Below are 25,386 nucleotides of genomic sequence, written 5' to 3' on the forward strand. Positions count from 1 at the left end.
TTCCAACCAGCAGCCATGATCAAGCATCAAGCTTGTCACAGACTAACAAATGTGGAAGCTTTCCATTGGTTGGGCTTTGTCATATCAATTTGATACAAACTCTAGAAATACCCTGGGAGATACAGATATATTTCATTCAACGAGTCAGTCGACTTCTTCCAGTACTACTGATCTTCCACTTTGAGGCATCAGCTCATCTACAGCAGCGACACCTGGCAGCTGCAAACTAAAGATGAGGACAGTATCTTTATGTCTCTGCACATCCAGAAGAATCAGTAACTAAACACTCAGAATATTTGATGTTTGAGGTTTTATGTTTTCTTTCAGAAAATGAAGCTCCAAATTGCCTTTCTGCTCTTTGCATTTGTGGCGGTTATCAGTGCAAAATGTCAGTAGACTATTAATGATTTAATATATTAGAATAAGTGAATTAAAATGTTGTTTAGTTGATCCTTGGTGTGTGACCATGCCCTCTATCAGACGCCTCGGAGCATTTGTCGCAGACTAATGAACATGTACACAATCTGATTAAACATTATCAGAAGTACAGATATTTGTTTTCATTGTTCTTATCTCCTGTGATTGCAAGTAATTTAGAATTTCTGCTTATTTCACAACTTTTATATTATCCTGTGCTTTAGGTTTCAGGAGCACTGCAAGAGATACTGAAAGAGATACTTCTTATGTTTTCACATTTACAATGTCACATTTTCTGAGTAATCTTTTGATAATAAACATGACTTGGTAGCACTGGTAAAGTATAGAGCCACCAAAAGCTGTATAAGATGCAAACTTCTCAACAGTTGTCTTTTTTGTGAAAATAAATAATTAATCATAGGACAAGACAAAAGAAACTGTGGCTTTATTTTTTAATGTGAAATAAATAAACATAAGTGTATTTGTTATTTCATTGGTATAGTATATTACACAGTGGGTCTCTGTTCAGTCTAAGCACTATGTACCATACAAATAATACCATAATAAAGCTTAGGACAGTGAAACATGTCTGTGCTGTTTGTGCTCTATGTGTCTGTGTATAATACATCAAGGCTTCTCGTGCTGCAGAGGAGATTTGGAACAATAGCTTCAACAACGTACCGCACTCACTTCAGTGTGAAGTAGGATGTATCAATTACCAGAGTACAGTCCCTCATCAAGACTTCAAAAGGCTTTGGTGTGATTGGAGCGTCAGAAGTGTTTTATTTGGTGGGAACACAGCTTATGTAACTAACCTGCTTTGGAAAGAACATGTTTACATCCATAAACTTTTTTTTTTAAATTAATTGTGCTAAATAAAACCAAAACAAACTGTAACTTATAAAGAGAGATAGGTTGTGGTTATTTAACACTCAACATACTGTTTCCGTTCATTTTCATTTCACTTCACACTCCCTTAAAGTTAAACTGCATGGGTATCTAAGTTAAAGGTATTGAGTCAATTACAGGATTTTGTTTAATTCTTAAAATGTGACAAAACTGGCTATATTGTCTTAATGCTGCATTCAAATACCCTGCCTCTCTTCAGTGTGCTAATTAGACATACAGTATATTGATATTCAGCGGCTCCTCCAGTACGTCTCCAGCCTGTGGGGGTAGTGGTGGTGATGCAGGGATGCAAGGGAGAGAAGATGCTCCTCCCCTGAGCTTCATAACCCAGAGTTACAGCTCCCGTCTGTCTGTGTGACACTGCTAAGACTGAGGTAAGAACACTTGATTCTTTAATTATCATGCCTGCTTTGTATTTCCATGTTCTGTATTTATTTTCTTTCCTAGTTTTATATTTATTTGCAGCCACATTGTTTACTCCTTTTTTTCTTTTTCCTTCAATGTGTCTTTCATGTGCCATACTAGCAGTCATTAGGAAAATCACACACACGCACAATTAGCAATAAACTAATATAAACTAATATATCTATGTGTGTATATTAAAAGCAGCGATAAGGAAAGTCTTACATAAAAGACAAAAACTGAATGTGATTTGCTCAGACCCTTTCTTGATGTAAAGTCTAAAACTTAAGAATTTTTAAATGTGTCCTGTGAGATTGATTTCTTGAAGCAATAGACTGCCCAAAATTCAAAAATCAGTTAAATGATACACAAACACACAAGTCCAGACACACGTATAGACCCACACACAACCCTGAAGTGTTTTACCCTTTGTTACTGTCTGTCTAATGTCCACTAATGAATAATAGATTATGAATGGGTGTGTGTTATGTGATCAGAGGGCTTCAGGGATGATGACTGACTGTATGAGATCAACCCTGGAGTCTGAATATCAAATGATGACACAGGAGCCAAAAACCTGTAAGTATAAAACTCTTAGCATTTTAAGTAATAAAGTTCATACTTTTCCACCTTTTTGTGTCCTATATGAGCAGACACTCTAAAAAAAATCAGTGGATAGTATGTGTGAGCATGAAAAAAGAGCAAACAAACGGATTAGAAAACAGCAACTGTTATTCCACTAGCACTAATCTTCACAGTTACCTGTTTATATCGTGTTTCCTCTACATGTAACACTTACGAACATGTGTGTGAAAATACAGCTGTCTTGAGTTATTGCCATTTGTCGCTTGTATGGAGACACTTGAGGTGAAGTTCACAGTGACAATGTAGCAGGTTCTATGGCTGTCTGACAGACGAGGGGGTGTTGGAGAGCCTGGTGGGCAGGAAGTCAGTAATGAAGACTGATGAAGCCAACGATGAGGCTCTCTGCCCGGAGAATCAAGAGCAGCTGAAAAAGCCTCGCAGAAAGGACACACCAATCCTCAACTCTCCCCCACATATACCAGGTCAGTCAGTGCAACACACACACACACATACACACATCCTTGTTTTTGTCACATAGTGGAGTAATTTCCTAGAGAATTAGCCCTTATCCAACCTTAAAGGTGACATGAAATACCCATTTTTAGCAGAATAAAATCAGTTCTGTGATGTCTTAAGAAGACTTCTGTGACATGATTGTGTAAAAAGTTGACAAGGATCGTCCACCACAGACCACCTGTTAACCTGTCTGTTAGGAGGGGATCCAGCTCAACAGGACTTGGATTCAATCAGTGGATCTGGAACTACATTCACATTTAACAGAAAATGCTAAAATTGATGATATCTGGTGACTTTCTTCCTCTTGACACAGATCCATCTACCCATTATCTATACTGCTTATCCTATGGAGTGTTAAGGGAGATGGTTAGTGAAATTTTCATACCTGGGCTTGGGTATATGGTACTTCTCCATTCAACACTTCCCTGCTGACATTGGGCCATAGGCAGGGTACACCCATGACAGATTGCCCATCAGTCACAGTCCAACTCTGCCACTGTTTTTTATTGACTAACAAATAGAGGCAAATATTGAGGAATATCGCTGCTAAGACCAGCAATTTTTAAATCTGACAGAAGATATGGTAATAGCCCTTGTCAGATAGACAAGGTAAGTTGTTGAGATGGACAGCAGATTTTATAACTTTTACAGGCCAAATATCACCTCATTAACAAGTGAGAAAACACAACTTTCTATATTATAACCAGGCAGAAAACAGTATTTTGATATTATATTTTGGACACAATGCTGAATGTAGAAAAACACAATTATAATAAAGGAACCGATCAGGTCAATTCCTGCTTCTGCAACAGTGCTTGACTCCTGAAACATCAAGTAACTGTGGTATTATGATGAAGGGCTGTTTTGGTTTTTTATGGGTCTTTATGACAACCTTTATAAAATTGTTACTTTAGAGCTGAAAATTTGTGTTTTCCTTTTCTTTAGGAGTGAGGCTGCTGAAGGCAGAAAAGCAGATCGTCCACTTAGAGGATGAGGAGAAGGATGTGAAGAATTAACCTTTGCTTTGTTGTCGATCATCCATCCAGCCATCCATTATCTATATTGTACCTTTTATTGTATAGAGCAGGGGTCTGTAATTCCGGTGCTCGAGGTCCACTGTCCTGGTTGTTTTCCAACTATGCCTGCCCTTGAAGTTTCTGATTGGCTGAGCACACCTGATCCAAGTAATCAGCAGTGGGTAGGGCAGGGATAGGTGGAAAACAAGCAGGACAGTGGACCTCAAGGACCAGAATTGCAGACCCCTGGCATAGAAGCTCAGAGGGGGCTGGAGCCAGTCCCAGCTGTAATTGGGTGAAAAGTGAGGTACACCCTGGACATGTCACCAGTCCGTCACAGGGCTGACACATAGAAGCGTCTTTAATAATGAGACGTCACCTAGTGCAGCGTCATGACTCACTGTTGTATCTTTATTAGTAAAGTGATGTCTGCAGTACAGATGAATAAGGTAAACCAGGTTCTGGATTCACAGTGAGTAGGCTATGCAAAAATCATTTTAGTCTGTATGGGATTTTTGGAATGTAACAAAAACAGAAAATGACCAGCCATTTACTTTAGGTTAAATATATGGAAACTCACGAAGCAGCATGGTTCTATTCAAATAAGCCAGTTCACATGCTTATTTATTTTGTTTTGATTACTTTAGAATACCCCCACACAATTTTACTTTATGTGCATTCATATATTTTCAACGTTTCATCCATCTTGTTTTATTAGATTGTTAAAATAAATTCTTATTGTGTGAGGGCGATGTGTCATTTCTATTGGTAAATATTAGTAATAGCAGGCCAAAAGCAGAGTCTGTCAAAATTAAACAATACCACAATACAAACACTTTTCATCGGGGCGGTGTGCTCAGCACTAAACTCCCACAGAAACAAGTAAAGAGAACATCAAGGAATTAATGACATTAAGTATGATTTGACTGGAAAATAAGAATCGATTATTAAAATAGTTGACAATGAACATAATTTTTGATTAGTTACAGCACATGGAGACACAGTGAGAAGTTTCAGAGACAAAAATGGCAGAAGTAGAGATGAGTGAAAGTCTCGTTTTCCTTAATTAAATAAAACCGTACAGTAGCAGGAGGCAGCTGCCCTCTCCTGTCCCCCTGTAGATCCTCCCCTGCTTGGACAATTGCATTTTTCCATACAGCTCACCAGGATAATGTCTAGCGACGTTCAAGTGCATGTCTGAAAGCATGTTGCTTCATTAGAGTTCATGCACCACTCACTTTTGTTTTCAGTGTACAATTATAGTCAACAAGTGCCTTTGTCAATGTAATAACATTTAGGATCTGTTTAAATGTCACATAAAAATAATTTGACTAAAAGTCATCAGTTTACAGCAATAATAATTCAGCAGCATGTAGAGCCACAGTACGCAAATGTAAACAAAGACAGTCACATTATAGCTTTTTTTGATGTTACACCATATTATTGGTCACTTTCGACGACGCAGGGTGATGCGCTGCAGTCTCCTGGCTTTTCCTCTGGCATCAATGAGCTGTATCTCAGTGACCTTAGACTTGATCAGCCGGTAGGAGCTAGCACAGTAGCTGGGTCTTTTGCAGTAATCGATCACAGGGTAGTCAGGTGCGAGATCTGCAGATATATTTATGGAATCACATTCTAGTCTCTGAGCAGTATGTCTGTGTGTGTTTGTGAAGTTTCATTTTAGTGGCATTAAAAACTTTGCAGTTTTCTGAAGGTACAACTACTACTAATCAAGCACAGTACAAATACTTTAAAATTGTAAATTCTAAGTAAAGTATTTTATTAAATGTACTTGGTTAGATCATGTATGATTATTCATATAGGAGCTTTTCATTGCTTTTTCTAAAAGCCATATATTACATACCATTATGATTCTGGTTCTCTGCCTTGCTGCCATGGCTGACTGTGCCATTTTGGCTCGATCCATTCAAGGAGCTTGTAGCTCCTCGTAGATTACCTCCTTCCTCCACAGTAGGTTGTTGAACATCCTTCTGCTTCTGGTTTTGCACCACGTCTTGTCCTTTCACATGTGTTTTCGTTTTTTCCGGACCTGGATCATCTTTGTCAACAGTTGTGCTTGACTTGTTTTCCCCTTCGGTCTTATTGTTGCCCTTTTCTTCCATTTCTAACGGCAAACACATAAAGACACAGTCAGACAGACACACATACATTAATATATACAAATATCTGCTTCATTTTACATTTGTCATGTGCCATAACACACACTAAATAAGGCAGACTTCAAAAGAGCTCAGGGTATGGTTGTGGGAATGTGTTGAACGAGAAAAGTAGTAATGCTTTTGAAAGAAACAGGACATTGTTGTATTCAGGTGCGCTGACCTGGTGCTGCCACATGGTGGTTGAGTTTGGTCATGTATGTTAAGGCTAACTGAGGATATAGTAGTGGATCCTTTGCATGTATTAGCACTTGTGTTGTTATCATAGCTAATGCTAAAAAAAAAAAATGACACTACTGTAGGAGCTATTTTTGGAAAAAGTTACAGTAGTATGATGTAAATAGGACACAGTTAAAACCTGGAGAGACTAGAAGTTAAGTGGCAGCATCCTCATCAGGGCAAAAAAGTACATATATAGTACTGTATGTATGTGCTCTGAGTGGTCATTATTGTTGTGTTTTCACTCCCAAAGCTGATGTCAATATATCCTTTGTAACTGACAAAATGCCATCTATAAATGTCATCTCCCCTTTTTGCACTCATGCAGCCTGTATCCGCACACTCACATGTCATGGTGGACACTACACAATCACTATACAGTTAATATGGCTCTTCTTAGAAATCCTAACCACTGCAACACACATAAAAGACAAATAAGCACACAAAAAAGATTGACCTGGAATAAAAGTCAGTGTAGCTACCTTTGTCTGCCTTGGCCTTCCATAGTCCCCTGTTGCGTAAAACCTCTTGGGTCCATGCGGCCTTGAAGTTATTGACGTCCAGTCTGGTCATAGAGCAGCTGGTCTCTGAGCCTGTGCTCTTCACACTGGAATTCCTCTCATCACTTCCATTAATACTATTGACACTGTTGACAGATAGAGATGCACGATTACAACACATACACACAAATATTCAGGGTGGGTGGCGGGGGGGGGGGGGGGGGGGGGGGGCCTCCAGCACTCTCCAGCTGCCCGCCCCCGACTGAATTGTATTTGTACTGCTAAATCCAGAATAAGGCTATTACTGCTGAAGAAATCTGCATCTATTCTTTTAAATGTGCCAGTTACAAATTATAGTAACACTTGAATATGAACTACATCTTTATAGCTTACAGTCAAACCAAGATGTACAGGTAAGAATATTAAAGGAGAGTGAGGGAGCTCTCTATGAAAAACAGTCTGAAAGGTCCTTTAATCAGCTGAGATAAGTGAGACCACCTGTGAGAGTGGGCCGTGGGTGTGCCAGACTTTTATTCAGGTACAAAGCTGATGAAAATCCCACAACATCCTCACACAGGACTTACTTTTAAGGTTTAGAGTGGCAGGGCATGGTAGTATTACACCTGTGCAATTCTATGGATAGGTAAAGTGAGTGACTTTTTGATTTAGTCATAGCATCATCATCGAAACAGCTGTCAGTTGTGTCTGAAAGTTTTATTGTTTCATAATAATATCAGTGTTGTCTAACAATGTGAGGATCAAGAGTGTCACACAGACTATCATACTGTGTTGTCACCTAGAGCGTCTGAGGCCAGTTGATCCATCATGAGATCCATCATCTTTAATTGATGACACAATCTTCTGAATCATGTCCGTCACCACAGTAAATGTTGGCTCCACAATAAAGTCAATGAATCCTGGAGGAATCACACAATCACATAATTAATTTTTAAGTACCAGTTAATTTAATTGCTTGAAGCAGAACTTAAACTGTTTTATATTCTCAAACAATATATGTACATTACTTGATACATATAGGCCCTTATTTAGTGAATTTGTTGAGATTTTAGTTTATGGTTTTTAGTTTTTACCTTATGTTAGATGAACTCTGTAAACCATCTATATAATCTGATGTTACTATTAGTTTCAAGAATGGGGACAACTTTAATATATTTCACTGAAATGTGAATGAATGATTGTGGAGTTACTGTCTTTGTTAATAACTCATAAACTGACTAATCCTTCACCCAGATACTGATTTTTGTACAAGAAGTAATTGACTTTGTGCTCATTATATATAGTTTGGTGTAAGAGAAGTTAAACACCTTCTATATTGTTGCTGACATGTGGAGTCTTTTTCCTGGGCCCAGAAATAATACATTCTTCTAATTACATTTTATTTTATCTGTGCTGGGAACCCTAATCATTCATCCATCCATCCATCTTCTATACCCGCTTTTTCCTGAAAGTCAGGGTCACAGGGATCTGCTGGAGCCTATCCCAGCTCTCTCTCGGGTGAAAGGCAGGGGTACACCCTGGACAGGTCACCAGTCCATCACAGGGCCACATAGAGACACACAAAGACAGACAAGCTCACACACTCACACTGGGAACCCTAATCATACACTGGTTAAATACTAGAAGAATAAATTGGACTTCTTCCACAAAAGTGTTAAATGCAGAAATACTGAGTGTGAATCATATGGACTTGTGGTGTTAAATATACTAAAATGGAAGCCAGGTGAATTCTATATTGAGCTGCATTAATTTCATTAGTGCATTTTACCGATCTGGGATTGGGGCACCATGGTGGATTTGCGGTCACAGAGAGGGGAGAATGGTAGACCTAACTCTTCTTCTTTATCTCCCTGAAAATAAATGACAAAGTACTGTCAGTATACTATGACTATGCTATGAAAAGATGAATTTAAATTTACTGTCACTTCCATGTACTCTTGTTAATAGTAGCATTGTGTACAAATAGTGAGTCAGTGTTATGATGATATGTTGCATGAATTACATTTATCTAGCTTAATCCACTAACATTGCTTTATTAAAAAGCACCAGAGTAGTAAGCTCGACCTGATGAGTTCTTAATGACTACCTGTTCGAAGAACTCTTCCAGCAGAGATGTGGTCCAGCGATGGTGGAGGTCCCAGCGTTTGGCAGGGTGGCTGATGTCAGCAGTGTGCAGCAACAGGGACAAAGCCTTTGGTTTGTCGATCCTGCAAATACAGCACAAGTAGTCACTGTAGAGCTGCTGTAAATTACATCACCTGCTGCTTTCCAAATGCTAAAGAAAAGTACTTTCTTGTTCCTGAAATTGGTAGCTCATATCACACTCAGCCATGTTTAATAAAATAGTATTATAAATGCGCGTTTCATGACATGCTGGTGACAGGTGGCATGCTACTATTGTGAACAGGGGAGAGGTTGGCTCGCCTCTTGAACTGCTGTGACCACACAGATGAGCCCGCAGCACTGCCTGCATGCAGGTGTTTTCGTACAAGTCAGAATGATTTTGATATTTTGCATGTGCTGACGAGGTTTAAAAAGAATGATATACCTGCTGGAGGTTGTGTTGTACAGGAACACCACATGAATTTCTGATCACCAAAAATCATCTGACACAGCCATGTGCTCTTCTATCTAAGGCTGCATTTGCAAAGTGACCCACATTGAAAATGTACTGTGTCTCCTTTAGTGTCTAAAATCAGATGTCACACGGCAGCTAAAATATTAAAAATGTAATTTACACATAACACAGCAAGCACACCTGCAACATTTTTTTTCCATTTCGTTGTGGTTAACAGATGACATATTACATTTTGAAACAAGAGGTGCAACTTACAAAGTTTTACTTACATTTTTCAAAAGCAGTTTATAAAATGCATGTTTTAGTGTAATCTCTGCTAAAACTATGATATTGTTTAATTTCATATAAAGCTCATAGATTAGATGAGTTGTTGCATTAGTTGTTGCCAAAGCTGAAGTAAGTTTTCTATCTGTGGGTATATACCAATTAAATCTGTGCCTGGTCTTTGTCATGTTGAAATAGAAATGAGCCAAACAGATGATCTTAAGTAGCTTTTGGCATAAAACAGCCAGTAAATCTGAATAATATATGTTACAGTAGATATATGTGACCTGAATGGCACACCTTCCTGTTTTTCATCAATGAGAAAACCCAGAACCAACTCAATTTGCTAGAAATTACACTTACATATAACTAAACTACATACGGAAATATGAATGACTTTCCCACTTTATTGTCAACAGAAGTGACACTGACTCAGAAACGCAGTCCACCACTCACTCCTCAGGCTGCTGCAGGAGGCCCTTCATGACTTTGATCTGCTGAAAGTGGCAGGACATGTCAGTGGCCAAGACCATCTCCACTACCAGAGTCCTAAATTCTCTGAAAGAGTGAATAAGAATGAAATATTGAAACAATTATCACAGTAGAAGAAAAAAGTTGTCCAACATTTTAGTTTAGATGTATTTTCTAACCTCAACTGTAATTTGTGTTTTTTTGCCATATCAGGAAATGTTAATATTATAACAATCAAAATGAAGCTGTTGAACATGAAAAATATAATTTACTAAACATGAACATATACTCTTTCCTCCCACAGTCCAAAAACATGCATGTTAGGTTGATTGGTGACTCTAAATTGCCCATAGACCCTGGTTAAGAAATAAGCGGGTATAGAAAATGGATGGATGGATGGATGGATGAACAACATAATCCCTCTGCCCATGTTACCATGCTACTGTGAGCATTTACCTAAAGGTACAGCTGTAAGGAAGACCCTTTTCTGTTGACTTACTCCTATTCAATTCTATCTTTCTTTGGAATGACTCGGTTTTTTGCATAAATTCATTTGAAAATATAATATGACCTTCATCTACAGCAATCTGCAAGTATACACAACTTAACATGACACATGTCATGGCATGCTTAATCTAATAATATGTGCTTGCCATTGTGGATGGCAGCCTCACAGAGCAGACACTGTGACTCTGCAGACATGTTTCTTCTCACCTCCAGTCATCTTTGGAAAGATTAGAGAGGATGTTCATTTCAGCATCATCTTGCAGAAGACGGTAGGCAGCGCTGACATGATGGTTCTCCTGAACAGCTCGGTCATTGTACAGCATGGCTGTTTCTGACCTGCAAATCCCATTCATCATAAGGCATGTCTTAGAAAAAAGACAATAATAATAATAATTCCCCCCACCACAACCATCACTGGAAAAAAACACAATCAAGTTTCACTATTTTTGTAATGGTCTTTTCACTTTCACTGTTTTATTTTTTTAATGTCATCATCAGGTGCAGTGACATACATATTGCTGAGTGGAAATTACCTGGTCTGAATGTGGAAGTTATTGGTGGTCCCTGTATGTTCAAAGTCATGGATGGCAGCGGCAAAAATAATGGCAAAGATCTCCAGCTCAGTTAGCCAGTTCTGGGAGATACAGTAGAGAGAGAAAAGGGACATTTGGGGGGAAAACACAAACGATATAAACAGTACTAACTTCAAGAAATGTGGGGGTTCACAGTGCCACAGTGAGACCTTCAAATTCAGCTGTTTTTCTGTCCCCACAAATTTAGTATTGCAGTTTCAAAGGTTGATGGACTCAAATGGCTCAATGTCCACAACACTTCTTATACGTATAATAAAACATATTGATAGTGATACACCTACATTTTTTAAAAATATCACTTCCTGTAGTCTCTCATACAGGTCTTCATTATTTTATAGTCTTACTGAAAAAAGACTCCTGTTCCTTAACTTTCAAAAACATATGCATTGGCATTAACCCAGCACCAGTCTTACCACCATGCCAGTATTGACAAGCAGGTAATGGATGGTCTGTGTGACATCAGCAGCATGCATCAGGTTGTGGTAGGGGTTCTTGTATTTGCTGTATCCCATCTCCAATGAGTCCAAAAAGACCAAAAGAGCAGAAACAGGGACCTAACAGAGGCAAAACAATAAAAGCCTGATGACAAATGTGATATTTTGTGTGCCTATAAAATGAGAGGTATGGAAGAGTAGGCCTACTCCACTGATTTTAGTGTATCAAACTCATGGACATTTAAAGTTTTGATGCAGTAAAACCAAATACCAGATGACCAGTAGTCCTAAATGTGTTGTCCTCATGTAAAAATTTAACAGAGAATTTAACAAAACATAATGATGAAATGTTCCGCTGGAAACTACAAGGTAAGAGTGGAGTGCATTTGTTGGCTGTGACAAGTCTAAACTGTCAGCTACAAATCCAGAATGAAGAGTTTGTTGTTTGGCCAATAGCTCTTCTGTCAGATCAGACCAGGCTTTACACCCCATGTATATCAATGAGCCTTGGGCAACCATGACTTTTATCATCAGATCACCGATTGTCATTACTTAGACCATTTTTGGTAGCTACTGGCCCCTGTGTAACTGGAACCCCACAAAACCCATTGTTTTGGGAATGGTCTGACCCAGACATTTAGCCATCACAATTTGGCTGTTGTCAAAGATGCTCAGATCCTTTTTAATGAGATAATCAATGTTATTCACTTTAACCTGCCAGTGGTTTTGATGTTGTGGCTGATCAATGAAGGACCTCCATGACAAATAAACCAGATATTTGAAATGGACATTGATTTATACATATATGACGAACAATCACACAGAAGCAACTTAGAAAGGCAATATAAGTGGCCTGTTAGTGTACCTTGAATCGATTGATCAAATCATATCTGGTGAGCAGCTCATAGAAGACAAATTTCAGAGCGTGGTCTCCACTAGTATCATTCAGTGCAAACACATCGAAGGACCACATGTTCACATGCTAGAAAAGATACATACAGTTTCATTAGTACATCAACATACAGTGCATGTTCATCTGTGTGTTGCTATGGTACCTACTTTTGCTGTACCTAGTTTTGTTTGTTTTAAATACAAAAAAAAAATGTATGGATGTTTTGTGGACCGCATGTATATGTAGATGCAACAGACACAACATTGTCACATGCCTAGTCCACCACGTGTTTTCTTCCTTATCAAGTCTCCAGATTTTCCCTTCAAACTGCAACCTGATTTTGTCTACTTATCTGACTAAGGTAACATGACTGCTGCTAATTATTACTGAAATCCAGAAACAAAAGAAAAGTGTGTAGCACACAGGCTGAAACTGCATTAGAAAAATCTGTTCTATTTCTCTATAATGTAATGTTTGACAACATTGACTAATACACACAAGCAGAATTACAGATCAATACCTTAAGAGCTGTGATGACATTTGCGGGATAACTGAAACCAGCCATGTTGGAGTTTCGTCTGAACATCCTGTCATAGACATAATACACAGACACACACCACAAAACAGAATTGAATGTACGTTGAAAATGACTGTCTGGTATAGTAAGAATGAAAACATTACTTTGGAATTGGTAAATATTTCCAAAATATAATATCAGACAAATCAGTAGAAACGTTTCAAGACAGAGTCAGACACATTTGAGAAATTGAAACATATGTAGTTTTAGCCTGTGGGAGAAAATAGTCTGAAGTAATCATCAGTTTGCTTCTGCTCCCCCGCAGGAGTGTTGAAGTATCTTTCATCCTTATGAAGTCCAACATGCTAATTATTACTGCTCTTTTCTGCCACCGGGTATCGCAGAGTTGCTCCCTCATTTACCCTTTGTGCATCACTATCCCTGAGCTTCCCATCTTTAACTCTGTGCCAGAGTCAGAGAATGAATTAGATGGATTAAAGAGATTAACCAATTACTAGGGAAGTTGAAGATGAAAGTAGAGAAGAGCCAAACCCAATCACCTGTACTCAGATTCCTGTCTTGTGAGACAAGTCATCCATTGACCTAGCCAATGGAGTCTGGTCCTTAACTCTTGAAACAGTTTCTTAGCTCAAGATATCATTCATTACTGATCACTGTCAATATCAGAGAGATCCTTTTCAAAGCCATCTGATTACTTGTACCACAGAGCAGGTTCTTCTTGCTTATGTTTATATTTAAGTTTTTGTTTTCAGGAAAAAGAACTGAATCTTGTTATGAACAATCAGCCATATTTCTCAAATAATCACCATAATGATCAGATAAAATAATAGTTGAATATAACTGAAAAAAAAATATAGCAGGTCAATATATAAAGCATGGAAAGTTGTAAACCAAACCTCATGAGACCCACCAAAACAAAGCAAAAGTACACCAAACTCCCAAACCTCTCCACAAAGATGCCGGCCTGCACTGCATGGACAATACTGCGGAAGCGAGGCTTGTCTTCACTGCGACGCATCCTCAGGGCCCTCTGCCGGGTAAAAGTGGTTGCCAGCCAGTCACGAACCTGTGATGGTACCGAGTCAGACTGGATGTCACTCAGCTCATCCTCTGGCTGTACCACCTGCCTGTGGGAGAGGCAAGTTCACAGAAATTTGAAACTCAATCAACAACATTTCCTTGAGTTTGCAGTTAATGTGGCATTTACATGACATTCATGATTTTGGGTTTTTCCAATGGCAAGGTAACAAAATGTTTGGCATTGAAGTGGTTAAGTATTGTTTAATAAAAACAGAAATAAGCAGAAAGCTCCATGCCTGGTTTCCTCCATGCATAGATTTTCAAGGACTGAGGCGGCATACTCCAGATTTTTCTTTAGGTCCACCACAGACGCCTCACCCCTTTCCAGCAGCTTTACAAGACATCGCAACCTGTAACACAAAGCGTCCTCAGCGTCCTCACAAGGTAACACTTCATTTAAACAATTGAATTGAGGTGTAGACTCAGAGGTCAGGGAGAGAACGAAGTATACAGTGTTATAATAATAGACATTATAAAACATTGCGGTTACAGTCTGATAGAAGTATATTTAGTTTGAATTACTTTTTAAAATCAAATAAATTTATCTGCCACTAATTTGTAAAATCGGTCCAGTACCATAAAGCCACTTTTCACACCTAATTTGGGACTAATTAAAACAAACTTGACAAGAGAATCTATGCACCTCCAGGGAACCTCAGTGTTAGTGCAGGAAGTGAACTGGAAATGTTGCCAAGGCAGTGAAATGAAGCTAAATATTCTAATGATGTGTGATATTTATTTCACCACAAAGTAAAATACCAAGCTATTTAATAATACGTTCATTCTCTGGAGGTGACATGGAGACCGAAACAGCCAGAACTGCCACGTCAGTCCATCTAACGTGATCTAGAAAATATAGCGCCATATATTTTTAGAACATATTTTGACAACCTCCTTTGCTTTCCTCTAATGCCAGCAACACTATAATTATGGGCCTATTTACTGAGGACATCTTCTTAGTACCTTCAACGCAAAATATAATATATATTGTTCACAGAATCTCATAATCCTAGCTAATTTCCAATACATTTGCCACTCTAAGGAGAAAACTGTATTTTTTATATGTTTGGCATTTAACAGATGAATTTAATGTTTTTTTAACACTACAAAAAAGCAACTAAATGTTCATCTGTGCAGATAACACAGTACTGTAGATTTAGAGTGGAGTCATCAGATAGAGTATGACTCCGTCTATCAGTGAACTGAAATAAACAGTGTTTTAGGGTTGGGAAAGGGTTGAGGTTAGGCATTTACGGTAGTTGTGATAGGTTAGGTTAGAGTAAGGGTCTGGGGAATGAAATATGTCAATGAATGTCCAGATAAAGATCAAAATACAAGTTAGTGTGTGTACGTGTGACCTGATGGCAATCTTCTCCATGGCGTCTGGTGCATCCGGGACTGGCAGCTCATCAGCCAGGATCTCCTCAGGACTGCGGGTGTCAGTGAGTATTCCTCTGTGGTCAGTGACACTAGTGTTGTCTGCTGTGGGCCACAGCACATTCTGGGACCGTGAACCTAAAGGGTTTCCAACAACAACAAACAAAAATCCTTTGCTTGCTTTTACAGGTTTCTCACCACCACATCATAAATCCTTCTATAACACACCTCATGGTAGTAACTGATGAATTTCCAGAGCTGAATTTGTAATTGAAAACAATGATAACTTTGGTGAACTCACGTGTCATCTGGGCCAGTTTATGGCTGTTGGCTTTCCCTGCCTCCTCCTTATTGGCAACTGGAAATAGAGAAATTTAAATTTCTTTCATTTTTTTAATGTTAGTGATAATGTGAATTGCTTTTTTCACTTATTTTCTAATCAAATCTCTGGTCAAATCTGCATTGGAATGTGTTTAATTGACATTGCTCACAATCTCCTCTTGCATATGGGTCAATCTGGACCTTTATTCTTCTTATTAGAACATTTACTTGGTAACCTGGTGAATTTTAATTGCCCAACTTCAACCAGTGCAGAGGTCTACTCAGCCACCGTGCTTGAAATCACATGTTTGGGTGTGCGGGACTGAATTACTGACTGAATTTAAAAAAAAAAAAAAAAAACCCAAGTTGCACTGGTCTAAGGTTTCATTCATTTAATTTCATTTAATTTCATAACCTTAGTGGTCTATAATACATTACACAAAATATACCACCTCAGATCATAGCCTGACCAATTAAAAAACTAAACAAATGTTTATACATGCATACAAAAGAATATAAAAGTAAGTAAGGAAATGTAACATGATAAGTACTGATGAATCAGGAGAACACCTGAGCCGCATGGTTTTTAAACGGAGGACACCAAAAATGCAAATGAATAGTGTGTGTGTATGTAAAAGTGGCTGAGGGATACACAAGACGGCAGCTGGACTTGGGGAGAGAATTGGAGATAAAGAACAGCCAGATTACGCTCTGTGACAGAGGGCACTTCATTAGTGATAATGACTCCCTGAGCACAGCAACCTAACAACTGACAACACACATGCACACGCACATGCACACACACACACACACAAACATTTATTTGCACCAGTCAAAATGATGTCACAGTCATTTCCTATCTCTTCTGGTTGCTGTAGAGACAGCAGCCTGTAAATAAATACACACACACACACACACACACACACACATACACTGTAAAACTGCATGGCCTTCTGTTCTACTAATGCGAATACAGACATTTTCCTTATTCACAATAATATTTATTCTATATTTTGATGCCCACTCTGCTTTTATAGAGTACATGAGAACAATAAACAGTAGAACAGCTCTAACTGCATTAACTAAAACAGGATGACACTATCGAATCTATACAGGCACCTTTTTGTATATCAAATAATCAGTATAAATCAATAAATAGCACATTGTAGCTGATAATAATCACATCTTAGTATTAACAGTGATAGATAAAAAAATGCTCATATGAGTTGATTTGTTTGGTAATGACATAGAATAATTTTGTCATATAGATATGGGGTATAATTTTATATTTACTAAAGGCCTTTACCAAGTTCTAAAAGTTCAAAAAGCACCAACAACTGCAGCAGAGAAAGTTTTGGGGGTTTAACATTTGAGGTAAAAAAAAGCATCAAAGTGTTTTAAAATACATTTTAAAAGAAAAGAGACTGGTAGTGGAAAAAGAGAGGCAGACCTGATTCTGAATTCCAGTCTGTATTTTTCACATGTTCTGTGCGCAATGACATTTGATCACAGGCCTTTGTATTTACACTTAGTATTTAGAAGTGTAACGCTAACAAGCATTGTCATCTTGATTCTTCTCGCATGGTGACTCCCTCACACTCGTGATTGCAAGATGACACTGCACTGCTGTTAACATGAAAGATGGGTCTTCCTATTTGTGCTGTTTACATTGAGTGTACTGGACTACAGAGCTTCATCCTACTATGGCAGTGGGTTAAATTCTTCAACAATGGGTGAAGCAATTTGCCATAAATTAGCAAAGACATTTTATGCAACTTACTGAGAAAAAAAACTTTCAAAGAATATTTTGTTTCAGCAAGGAGGAGAGCCACCAGAGAACGCTAATATGTTCCCCAGGAACCTCATCATCATTGTCAATGTCACTTGGAGACATGACAAATGAATAAAGTGCCAGAGACAACAAAAGTATAACATTATGATTGACATGTGTCATGGTAATATTAAGTGTGCCTAGTGCACACCACGCCGTAACATTTACAAGTTTAGTGTGTTTTTATTGTGACATGTGCTTTTTATGCAGCAACGGCTTTAATCCAGGTGATGATTGGTCCGTCTGCTACAACACCATTATTAGTATTTCCCTGAAGTGTCTGCTCAAATTTACTACACCCAAACTAATGGTACCAAGTTTATCTGGGCAACTTCTCTATTGTCCAAACTCTCTGACTACAAGTTTTTGTTGTCTCCATCTCTGACTGAAACAAGAGGTTTTTAAAGATGAAATTCCTGATGTAATATACACACGAAAACCAAGTGAGTGAATGAAACATGGGCACATGAACTAACTGCTTCTGGGGTAGATAACTTTTACAGTAGCTGTGATTGGCAAGCCCTATCAGAAATACCCATGTATGTACAGGTAGGTTTGTGTAGTAATCAATAGACTTCCAGGTCCCTAACTGTAAACTCCTGCTCCGTGGCTCATTCTGCCTTCATTCTCCTTCTATCTCTGACCAAAGTATTGGTTGGTCAGAACTCTTTCACTCCAGCTGTTGTGATAAAGTATCTGGATCTCACATTCATATTTTATCAGAGTGTAAGAGGTTATAGATGGAGTAAAATGTACCAGGAGAGTAAGTACCACTTCTCTACAATCAAATATAATGAATCCTAAGTTCACCATCCATTGAGCAAAAACTGTTCTTTTTCCCATTTTCTCTCTCTCTCTCCCACACACACACACACACACACACACACACACACACACACACACACAGATTACTACACTAAAACAAAGAGTCTCTTACCGATGGTGAAGCTGAAGCCATCAATGCTGAAAGTGGCACTACGACACTTTTTAAATCCCTGTTTTTTAGACATTGGTTCTGTCATCGTGGCTCTTGATGTGCACTGCTCTGCTTGCTGTCTGTCAGTGTATGAGTGTGAAGAGAGAGCACAGCACTGTTTCCCAGGAGAGAAGTGAACCCAGAGGTTGTTCCCCCTGGTGGCGGTAACCCTGGCAGTGTCTGTAGTCCCGCTGGAGACTGGAAGTGCTGCGGCGCTTTCAGCAGTAATGTTCAAGAGGAATGCTGGCCTCCTCTTTCCTTCTCTTTTCCCCCAAGGCCACTGTGATCATGCAGGAGCACACGCAATAGCTTCTCTGACGCTTCTGCTTCTCTCTTACCTCCACCATTCACAGCTGATTCACAGAACATATATGGCTCTTTTCACCCACTGGTTTAGTTTGTGGCCATCCTCACTTCTATCCACTTGATTAGTCTCCTCCTTAACAGCTTCCTGTTTCTTGCCCCATCTCCATCTCTTTCCCTTTGTTTCACCATAAAGCCCATAAAACTGTTTCACCTGCTCTTTCCATGTTTCCTTTAGGGCTCTGAACTATGTTAACATGTCCATGTTTGTAAATCTGCCCTTACTTGCCTTACTAAATTCACTCACTGAATGAGGAAGTTTGCAAACTCCACACAGAAAGGCTGGGTTGCGAACCCAGGACCTTCTTGCTATGAAGAAATGTCAAAAATCCCAAACCCTGATTTTAATTTTAATTTAAGTGAAAAATAGACACCACTGACATGTACAAGTTGAGCTTTATGTTGTAGTCAAATAAAAAACAATGAAGCATTATGACGTGACAAAGGTTCTTCATGTCAGCTCTCCTGTTCTGCATCAGTGAAGTTTTTACAGGGACAAGTTTCTGGCAGGTTGTCCAGTCCTTGCAACAAGGTAGCCTCCAATCCAAATATTGACCAGGTCAGACCCTGCTTCCATCCCTGGGAAGTCCAGTTTTTCCTTGACCAGGGTCAAGTGCAGAGATGTTGCAATAAATTGAAACAAAACCTTTTTAACACTCCACAAAAGGAATAACTAATTAGTGCTGTACTATTTAGTTCTTCTTTTTTGAAAGCAGACACCACTGTGACAGAGAAGTCACACCCATGAATGCTCGCCCATGAGTGGAACATAGCAGGCTGTCCAGAGCTGACATGGTGGAGGAGGTTAACAGTTTTTGCACTACTGATTGCACTACTTCATTATTATGTGTTACTTCTTGCAGTTGCTGAGGTAGGAATGGGAGACGAGGTGTGACATATCAACTTTTGTTGAGACACGGTTGTCAAGAGCATAGAGCAACGCAGCAGAACTGAAGCAGTGTGCTTTCTTCAGAGCGGAACAGCCTAAATGGCTGTTGTAATAAATGTACATTTTAGAATTTATTTCATCAGGAAAGATGTTTTGAAGAATTTAACACGTAGTACATATAATTTTAAGTGAAAATAAGATTTACAAGATAAATTGAACACTGGAAATACCGCCAGTAGGGGTCACTATAGCAGCAGCAGTAAAAGCAGCAAGGGAGAGACAGAGAGCAGTGTGTGTGTCTTCTGGTCTTACAGACTCCCTCAAGTTGCCTCTGTAAATCCAATCTCTTTGAAATCATTCTTTCTTGTCTCTTCTTCACAAATAAATTGAATTTAGGCTGTTTGCATTTCAGAAAGGCACATGATGATCCCATGATTTTTTGCTGTTCCTCTCCTTTTATAACTCAAGCACTGATGCTGCTGTTAGTGTGAGTATTGTGTCCAGACTGAGCTTTTCTAAAGCAGTTTATGTCAGAATGCATCCAGTTTGCTGGTTCCTCACAGTTCTCCTAGTTATTGGTGCCTCGGACATTTGCTACGCCGGACCTCTCCATGCACAGTGCAAAGTTGAATGGTATGATGCATTTCTTTTGTTAGAAGACATGTTATGTTCGGTTTTCATAACCAAAACTCATTCTTGCGCAAAATTACTAAAACAACACTGCAAATTTCTATAATAAAGCTAAAAGCTGTGTATTTGACTCATAACTGTTACAGATAATACTGATTAATTGCTGGAATGATCACTGTATTTTTCTCTCCTCTGTACTAGTGAGGCGATGGTAATCAGGTCAGACAATGCTTTATAAGACAGTGCAACCCAGAAACAGTTCTGTAGTAAATTTGGCCATTGTGAAGCCGAAAATGTCAAGTCGCTTATGCACATGTGACAAAGGTCTCCGGTTCAGGTTTTAGTGACTTGTGTCAAATCATCTTACGCATCAGTCATCACTGTATTTCCCCACTTTATATTATATTCTTTCAGAATTAAATTGATAAACAGAAGACTCACACTAACATGTCAGATTATTGTTAAACTTCTCTGGCAAATTGCCATTAGGAGCTTGAATTAAATATGACCTACTTTTATCACTGCTTCTGTAATTGTGACTATGATGATGTTAGAGCTGACAAAAAAAAAAGATAAATGCAAGCACAAGAAGGGCATAGCCTATGAGGAAACCCAACAGAGGACATCACACACCACATACTAAAATAATGAACAGATCTACGCTGACAATTGCTGCATGCTGTTTATACATTGTTACAACCAGTTTGTCCAGTGGGTGTCACTACAGGAAAAGGCTAGCAGGTGACTCACTGGGTGCATCTTTTTTCTCTTAACAGAAGCAAGACTATATGCCAACAAAGCCCACTACCCACTACATTTTGGTATTTTCTGTGTGCAATTGGCCATGGAATCACAAAGAAATTAGCAGAAAATACCAGTAACTTAATAGTAATAAAAACAGCCACACAGACACGTTAGAGGAAATTATTGTGTCATAGCATTACATTACATACCTGGCAGGTAAACAGGCAAACACCACTTTGGGGGACAAAAAAATCAAAAGTTATATAAAGGTAATTTTATTGTAATAAATGCCATTATATTATACATACATTATATTATGTGTTACTTCTAGTCAAATCAATCATGTTTACATTTAGAAATATGCACACATGACTGTGCAATAAGCAGTTAGCTAAATTAATCAGTTAAATAGAGTAGCTAATGAAATCACATGACAGGCCACAGTGAATGAAAACTGAGATGTAGTGAGTTTTAAACTATGGACTGGGCTGAGACAGTAGAGAATTTGTTCAGGTTTCTGTGACATTATATTTTTTGATTCCCTGCCTCAAAGAAGGTAAGAGAAAAACTGTCCAATCTTTATCTGATTAAATTATTTAACTGTGTAGCTCTCCTAGAAATTGATCTTTATTTTATTCTTTGAGTTGAAGAAAATAATGTGCAAAAAAAGAACAATGGAAAAAAATCACCCTATCATGTAACACTACCACAAAAATGTGGTTGTAATGTAAAAAGCAACATAAAGTCAGCCTTTCAAATCAAAGAGCAGCACTCGCCACTAAAGTCCATTAGATGGCACCACATCTACACAGCAATTTTCTAGCATGGACCTAAGACCACATAAAGTTACTGTGTTTGTTATTGTCATGCAGGTACTTTGAGATACCATGTGAAGTGGTTTATGAAATCCTGGTCTCACAGATTAAGAAATGGAGTACCATGTCTGGCTGCACCACAGGAGGACAGAGGTGCCTGTACAAGGTGTGTGCATGTGTGTACAGATTTTACCATCACAGGCTTAAAAATTTAATTTAGTGGGAGATCATTTTAATGGGGCTTTTATCCAAATTGCTTTACACTTTCCTGCTCATTTACACATTCACACACATGATGGCAGCAAGCTGCCAATGCTGGTCTGACTATCAGGAGCAATTTGGGTGCCAAGGAACTGGGAACTGAGCAAACATTGCTGTGGTTGGTGGATGACCCACGTTGTCTCCTACCGTAAGCTGCTCCACTTTGAAGGTCATCAGAGGATGATTCACAATCAGTGTGACCTGATCCTTCATCTATCTCATCATCAGATGAAAATTTTAATTTAGGGATACCTTATCTTATCTTATTTCACGTTGCCCTTTTAGGAATTAACACCACTATTCTCCATGCAAACTGTGTCAAGTCTTGGACCGCTCACCCCTCTCATCCTGATTGGTCTGCTGATGGACCAATTTGCCTTTCTGTCTCTAGAATTAGACGTATAAACATATATTCATATTTAGTCATATTTTCTGACATATTTGCCCCTCTTTAGAGTCTCCTTTACACTTAAAACACAGATACTCCTCTGTTATTGAATATATTAAATATATATAATATTTGAATTACTTTTTATACTTTTTCATTTCCACTATTGATTAATGCAGTACTAACATAGCTTAATTGTCATAGTTTTTATAATGTAAATAGTTGATGGTGAACGTGGGGCGTTACATACAGAGGACTGGTTGGTGAAGGGGTTTAATGTAAAGCAAAAAAAATGTATAATATGTTTATAATCTGCTAGTAACTTCAAACAATACAAATAAAGAAAGAGAAAAGAAATTGCTATCTTTAATCAAACATGATCTCGCTCTCTCTACAGCTGCAGTCTGCTTCTGTCCACTTTATAGCTGCCAAACACACGACGGCCTTTACAAGATATGTGCAGGACATCAACTTCCGACTGGTCTCTTATCACTTCTTGACTTGCTGTCACGTTTCGGTATGTTTTTATTATTTGGCAGTTTTTAAAAAATAATTAACCTTAAATGAAAAGTTTTCTATTCTACGCAACAGAATATTCCACGCAATATATACTTTTTTATAATTACTTTGTTAGTCCCAGAGCACAGTGCTCGTGCACGGGCCAGCAGGGACTGTAACATCATAGTATCATGATGTGCAAATTTTATTTGGCCACTACCAGGTCACAGTGCAAGTGATGTAGGTTATTATCATTATTACATTTATATACACCATATTATCAAAGCCATCTGTGTAAATTAAATATAAAAAAAGCATACAAGCCAAATACTGTCCTTTTTTATTTATTTATTTTATAAACTCTATTTGTATAATCTATGATAGATTATATTTTTTTATCTAGCACAGTGCCTGTATGTTTAAGTATCAACAAACAGGCTAAGAAGTTTTGCAGCACCTGGTGGCAGAAAGCAGAACTACACATTGGATTTTTTTTTAGCCTACTGCAGAATTAAAACCACTGCATTCCTGATGCAATGCCACCACCAGGGCACTGCAAATATACCACGGTAAAGAAGGGTGACATTTTGAATCATTACAACTGTATCTCTAACTCTGTCTGTAGGCCATGTCCATCTCTGAGACCTGGTATGTCATTAAAGACCATGGCACCAACTATTGCAACCTTTACAACCTCATTGAAGGTAAGCTCAGGCAACAGTATGGTGATGAAATCACTGATAGCCTTTTATTAACTATTAACTATTCACTTTGCACTAATTAGTATGTCCTGGAGCCTACTGGAATAGATAGCGAGGGCTCTGTCAGTTAGCGGGTGCTCAGTCTAAAATTAGCACAAAACGAGGCTGCATTGGTGAGTGTATGTTTCAGGAAGACAGGTGTACATCATACAACCAGTTTATAGCTGTTTTGCTTGTAGTTAACGTGGAAAAGACTGTACTTTGTAGAATTGTAAGGTGCAGTTGTTTGTGGTTTTGGGATACCAGTAATACCTTATTTCTTTGTGTTTAGACACTATTTGTGCTTGTGTCACGTGTTTAAGACATCTTAGCATAGTGAAAGTCCCAGATGTCCCAGCACTTTGTAACTCTAGATGTAAATGTAGCCTCTCAATACATAAGGGTGCCAGAAATGACAACATCATCTTCTCTGTGAATGACGAGGAAATGCCCCTGCTTGTGCATCAACCTGTCCAAAGCCTTGGAAGGCTTTAAACGGCTGACCTGTCTGGTAGGCACATGGCTATCAAAGTGATGTCCCAGCTTAGAGATGGTTTGAGCATGAGCGACCAAAGTTGCCTTCCAGGTCTGGTGCTATCAGTTCAAACCAACTAAAGCACTAAGAGATAGTTGGATGGCCATAGTCAGGAAGGACTGGCCTTGGATGGGGAATTGCACCCAGGATCTGGTCCAAAGCGTCAAGGAAGGAGAGGAAAGACCTGGTGATCACTGAAGTGATGAACATGGAGGATGAGCGGTATAAGGTCAGAGCCATGAGCTAGTTCCAACAAGGCAGATGGACAACCTGGGAGGCGTCACTGAGAGGAACATCACATGGAAGATGCCTCAGGCAAGACTTAGCTTCCTTATAAGGGCCACATATAACATCCTTCCAAGTCCTCAGAACATCCACCTGTGGAACGGCTCAGAGGAGAGCTGCCAGCTCTGCTCCTCCCCAAACCCAAACCTCCAACACTTCATCTCCAGCTGCAAGGCAGCTCTGACTCAGGGCCACTATAGATGGCTCCATGACCAAGTCCTGCGCAAGCTTGCTGAGGTCCTAGAGACACGCAGGGTAGAGGCAAACAGCAAGAAGATGCCAACGACCCACCAGTGGATTCATTTTCTCCGGAAAGGGGAAGAGGGTTCGAAGCAGCAGCCGATAGGAGTGGTCACTCCTGTCACCAGGAGGGGAGTGGAGGATGGCAGTGGATCTTGAACAGCAGTTGAAGTTCCCCACTGAGATCACCCAAACCTCCTTAGGGCCTAACATCATCCTTTGGTCCACCCCTGCTAAGACAGTCTTCATGGTTGAACTGACTGTACCATGGGAGGAGGGATTGGAGGCTGCGTTTGAGAGGAAGAAGGAGAAGTATGCTGAGCTGGCAGCTGCGTGCTCCCAGGCTGGGTGGAGGGCCCTCACCTTTCCAGTGGAAA

At 39.0% G+C, this 25,386-nt stretch overlaps 1 protein-coding gene across 1 annotated transcript; it reads right to left on the reverse strand.

The window, feature by feature from the left end:
* Positions 1 to 5,292: 5,292 nt before the first annotated feature.
* On the reverse strand, positions 5,293 to 18,700 carry LOC113121959 (calcium/calmodulin-dependent 3',5'-cyclic nucleotide phosphodiesterase 1C-like). Its single transcript, XM_026292849.1, has 17 exons — positions 18,583 to 18,700; positions 15,795 to 15,851; positions 15,475 to 15,631; positions 14,353 to 14,466; positions 13,981 to 14,163; positions 13,019 to 13,085; positions 12,472 to 12,588; positions 11,586 to 11,726; positions 11,113 to 11,213; positions 10,787 to 10,915; positions 10,058 to 10,159; positions 8,846 to 8,966; positions 8,528 to 8,609; positions 7,538 to 7,658; positions 6,724 to 6,887; positions 5,710 to 5,970; positions 5,293 to 5,453 (listed from the first exon to the last, which is right to left on the reverse strand). The coding sequence occupies exons 1-17, from the start codon at positions 18,665 to 18,667 to the stop codon at positions 5,293 to 5,295; spliced, it is 2,163 nt and encodes a 720-aa protein (XP_026148634.1). The 5' UTR covers positions 18,668 to 18,700.
* Between the last annotated feature and the right edge of the window lie 6,686 nt (positions 18,701 to 25,386).

Source organism: Mastacembelus armatus, chromosome 20 (genome assembly GCF_900324485.2).
Source record: "Mastacembelus armatus chromosome 20, fMasArm1.2, whole genome shotgun sequence".
Lineage (NCBI taxonomy): Eukaryota > Metazoa > Chordata > Actinopteri > Synbranchiformes > Mastacembelidae > Mastacembelus > Mastacembelus armatus.

Bases quoted from the DNA above. Each gene is read 5' to 3' on its own strand.
- LOC113121959 (XM_026292849.1), bottom strand. From the start codon at position 18,667: ATGACAGAACCAATGTCTAAAAAACAGGGATTTAAAAAGTGTCGTAGT. The intron at 14,467-15,474 runs GTCACACGTACA...TTTGTGTTACAG, and splicing joins ATGGAGAAGATTGCCATCAG to GTTGCGATGTCTTGTAAAGC. The intron at 5,971-6,723 runs GTAGCTACACTG...GTTTGCCGTTAG, and splicing joins GAAGGCCAAGGCAGACAAAG to AAATGGAAGAAAAGGGCAAC.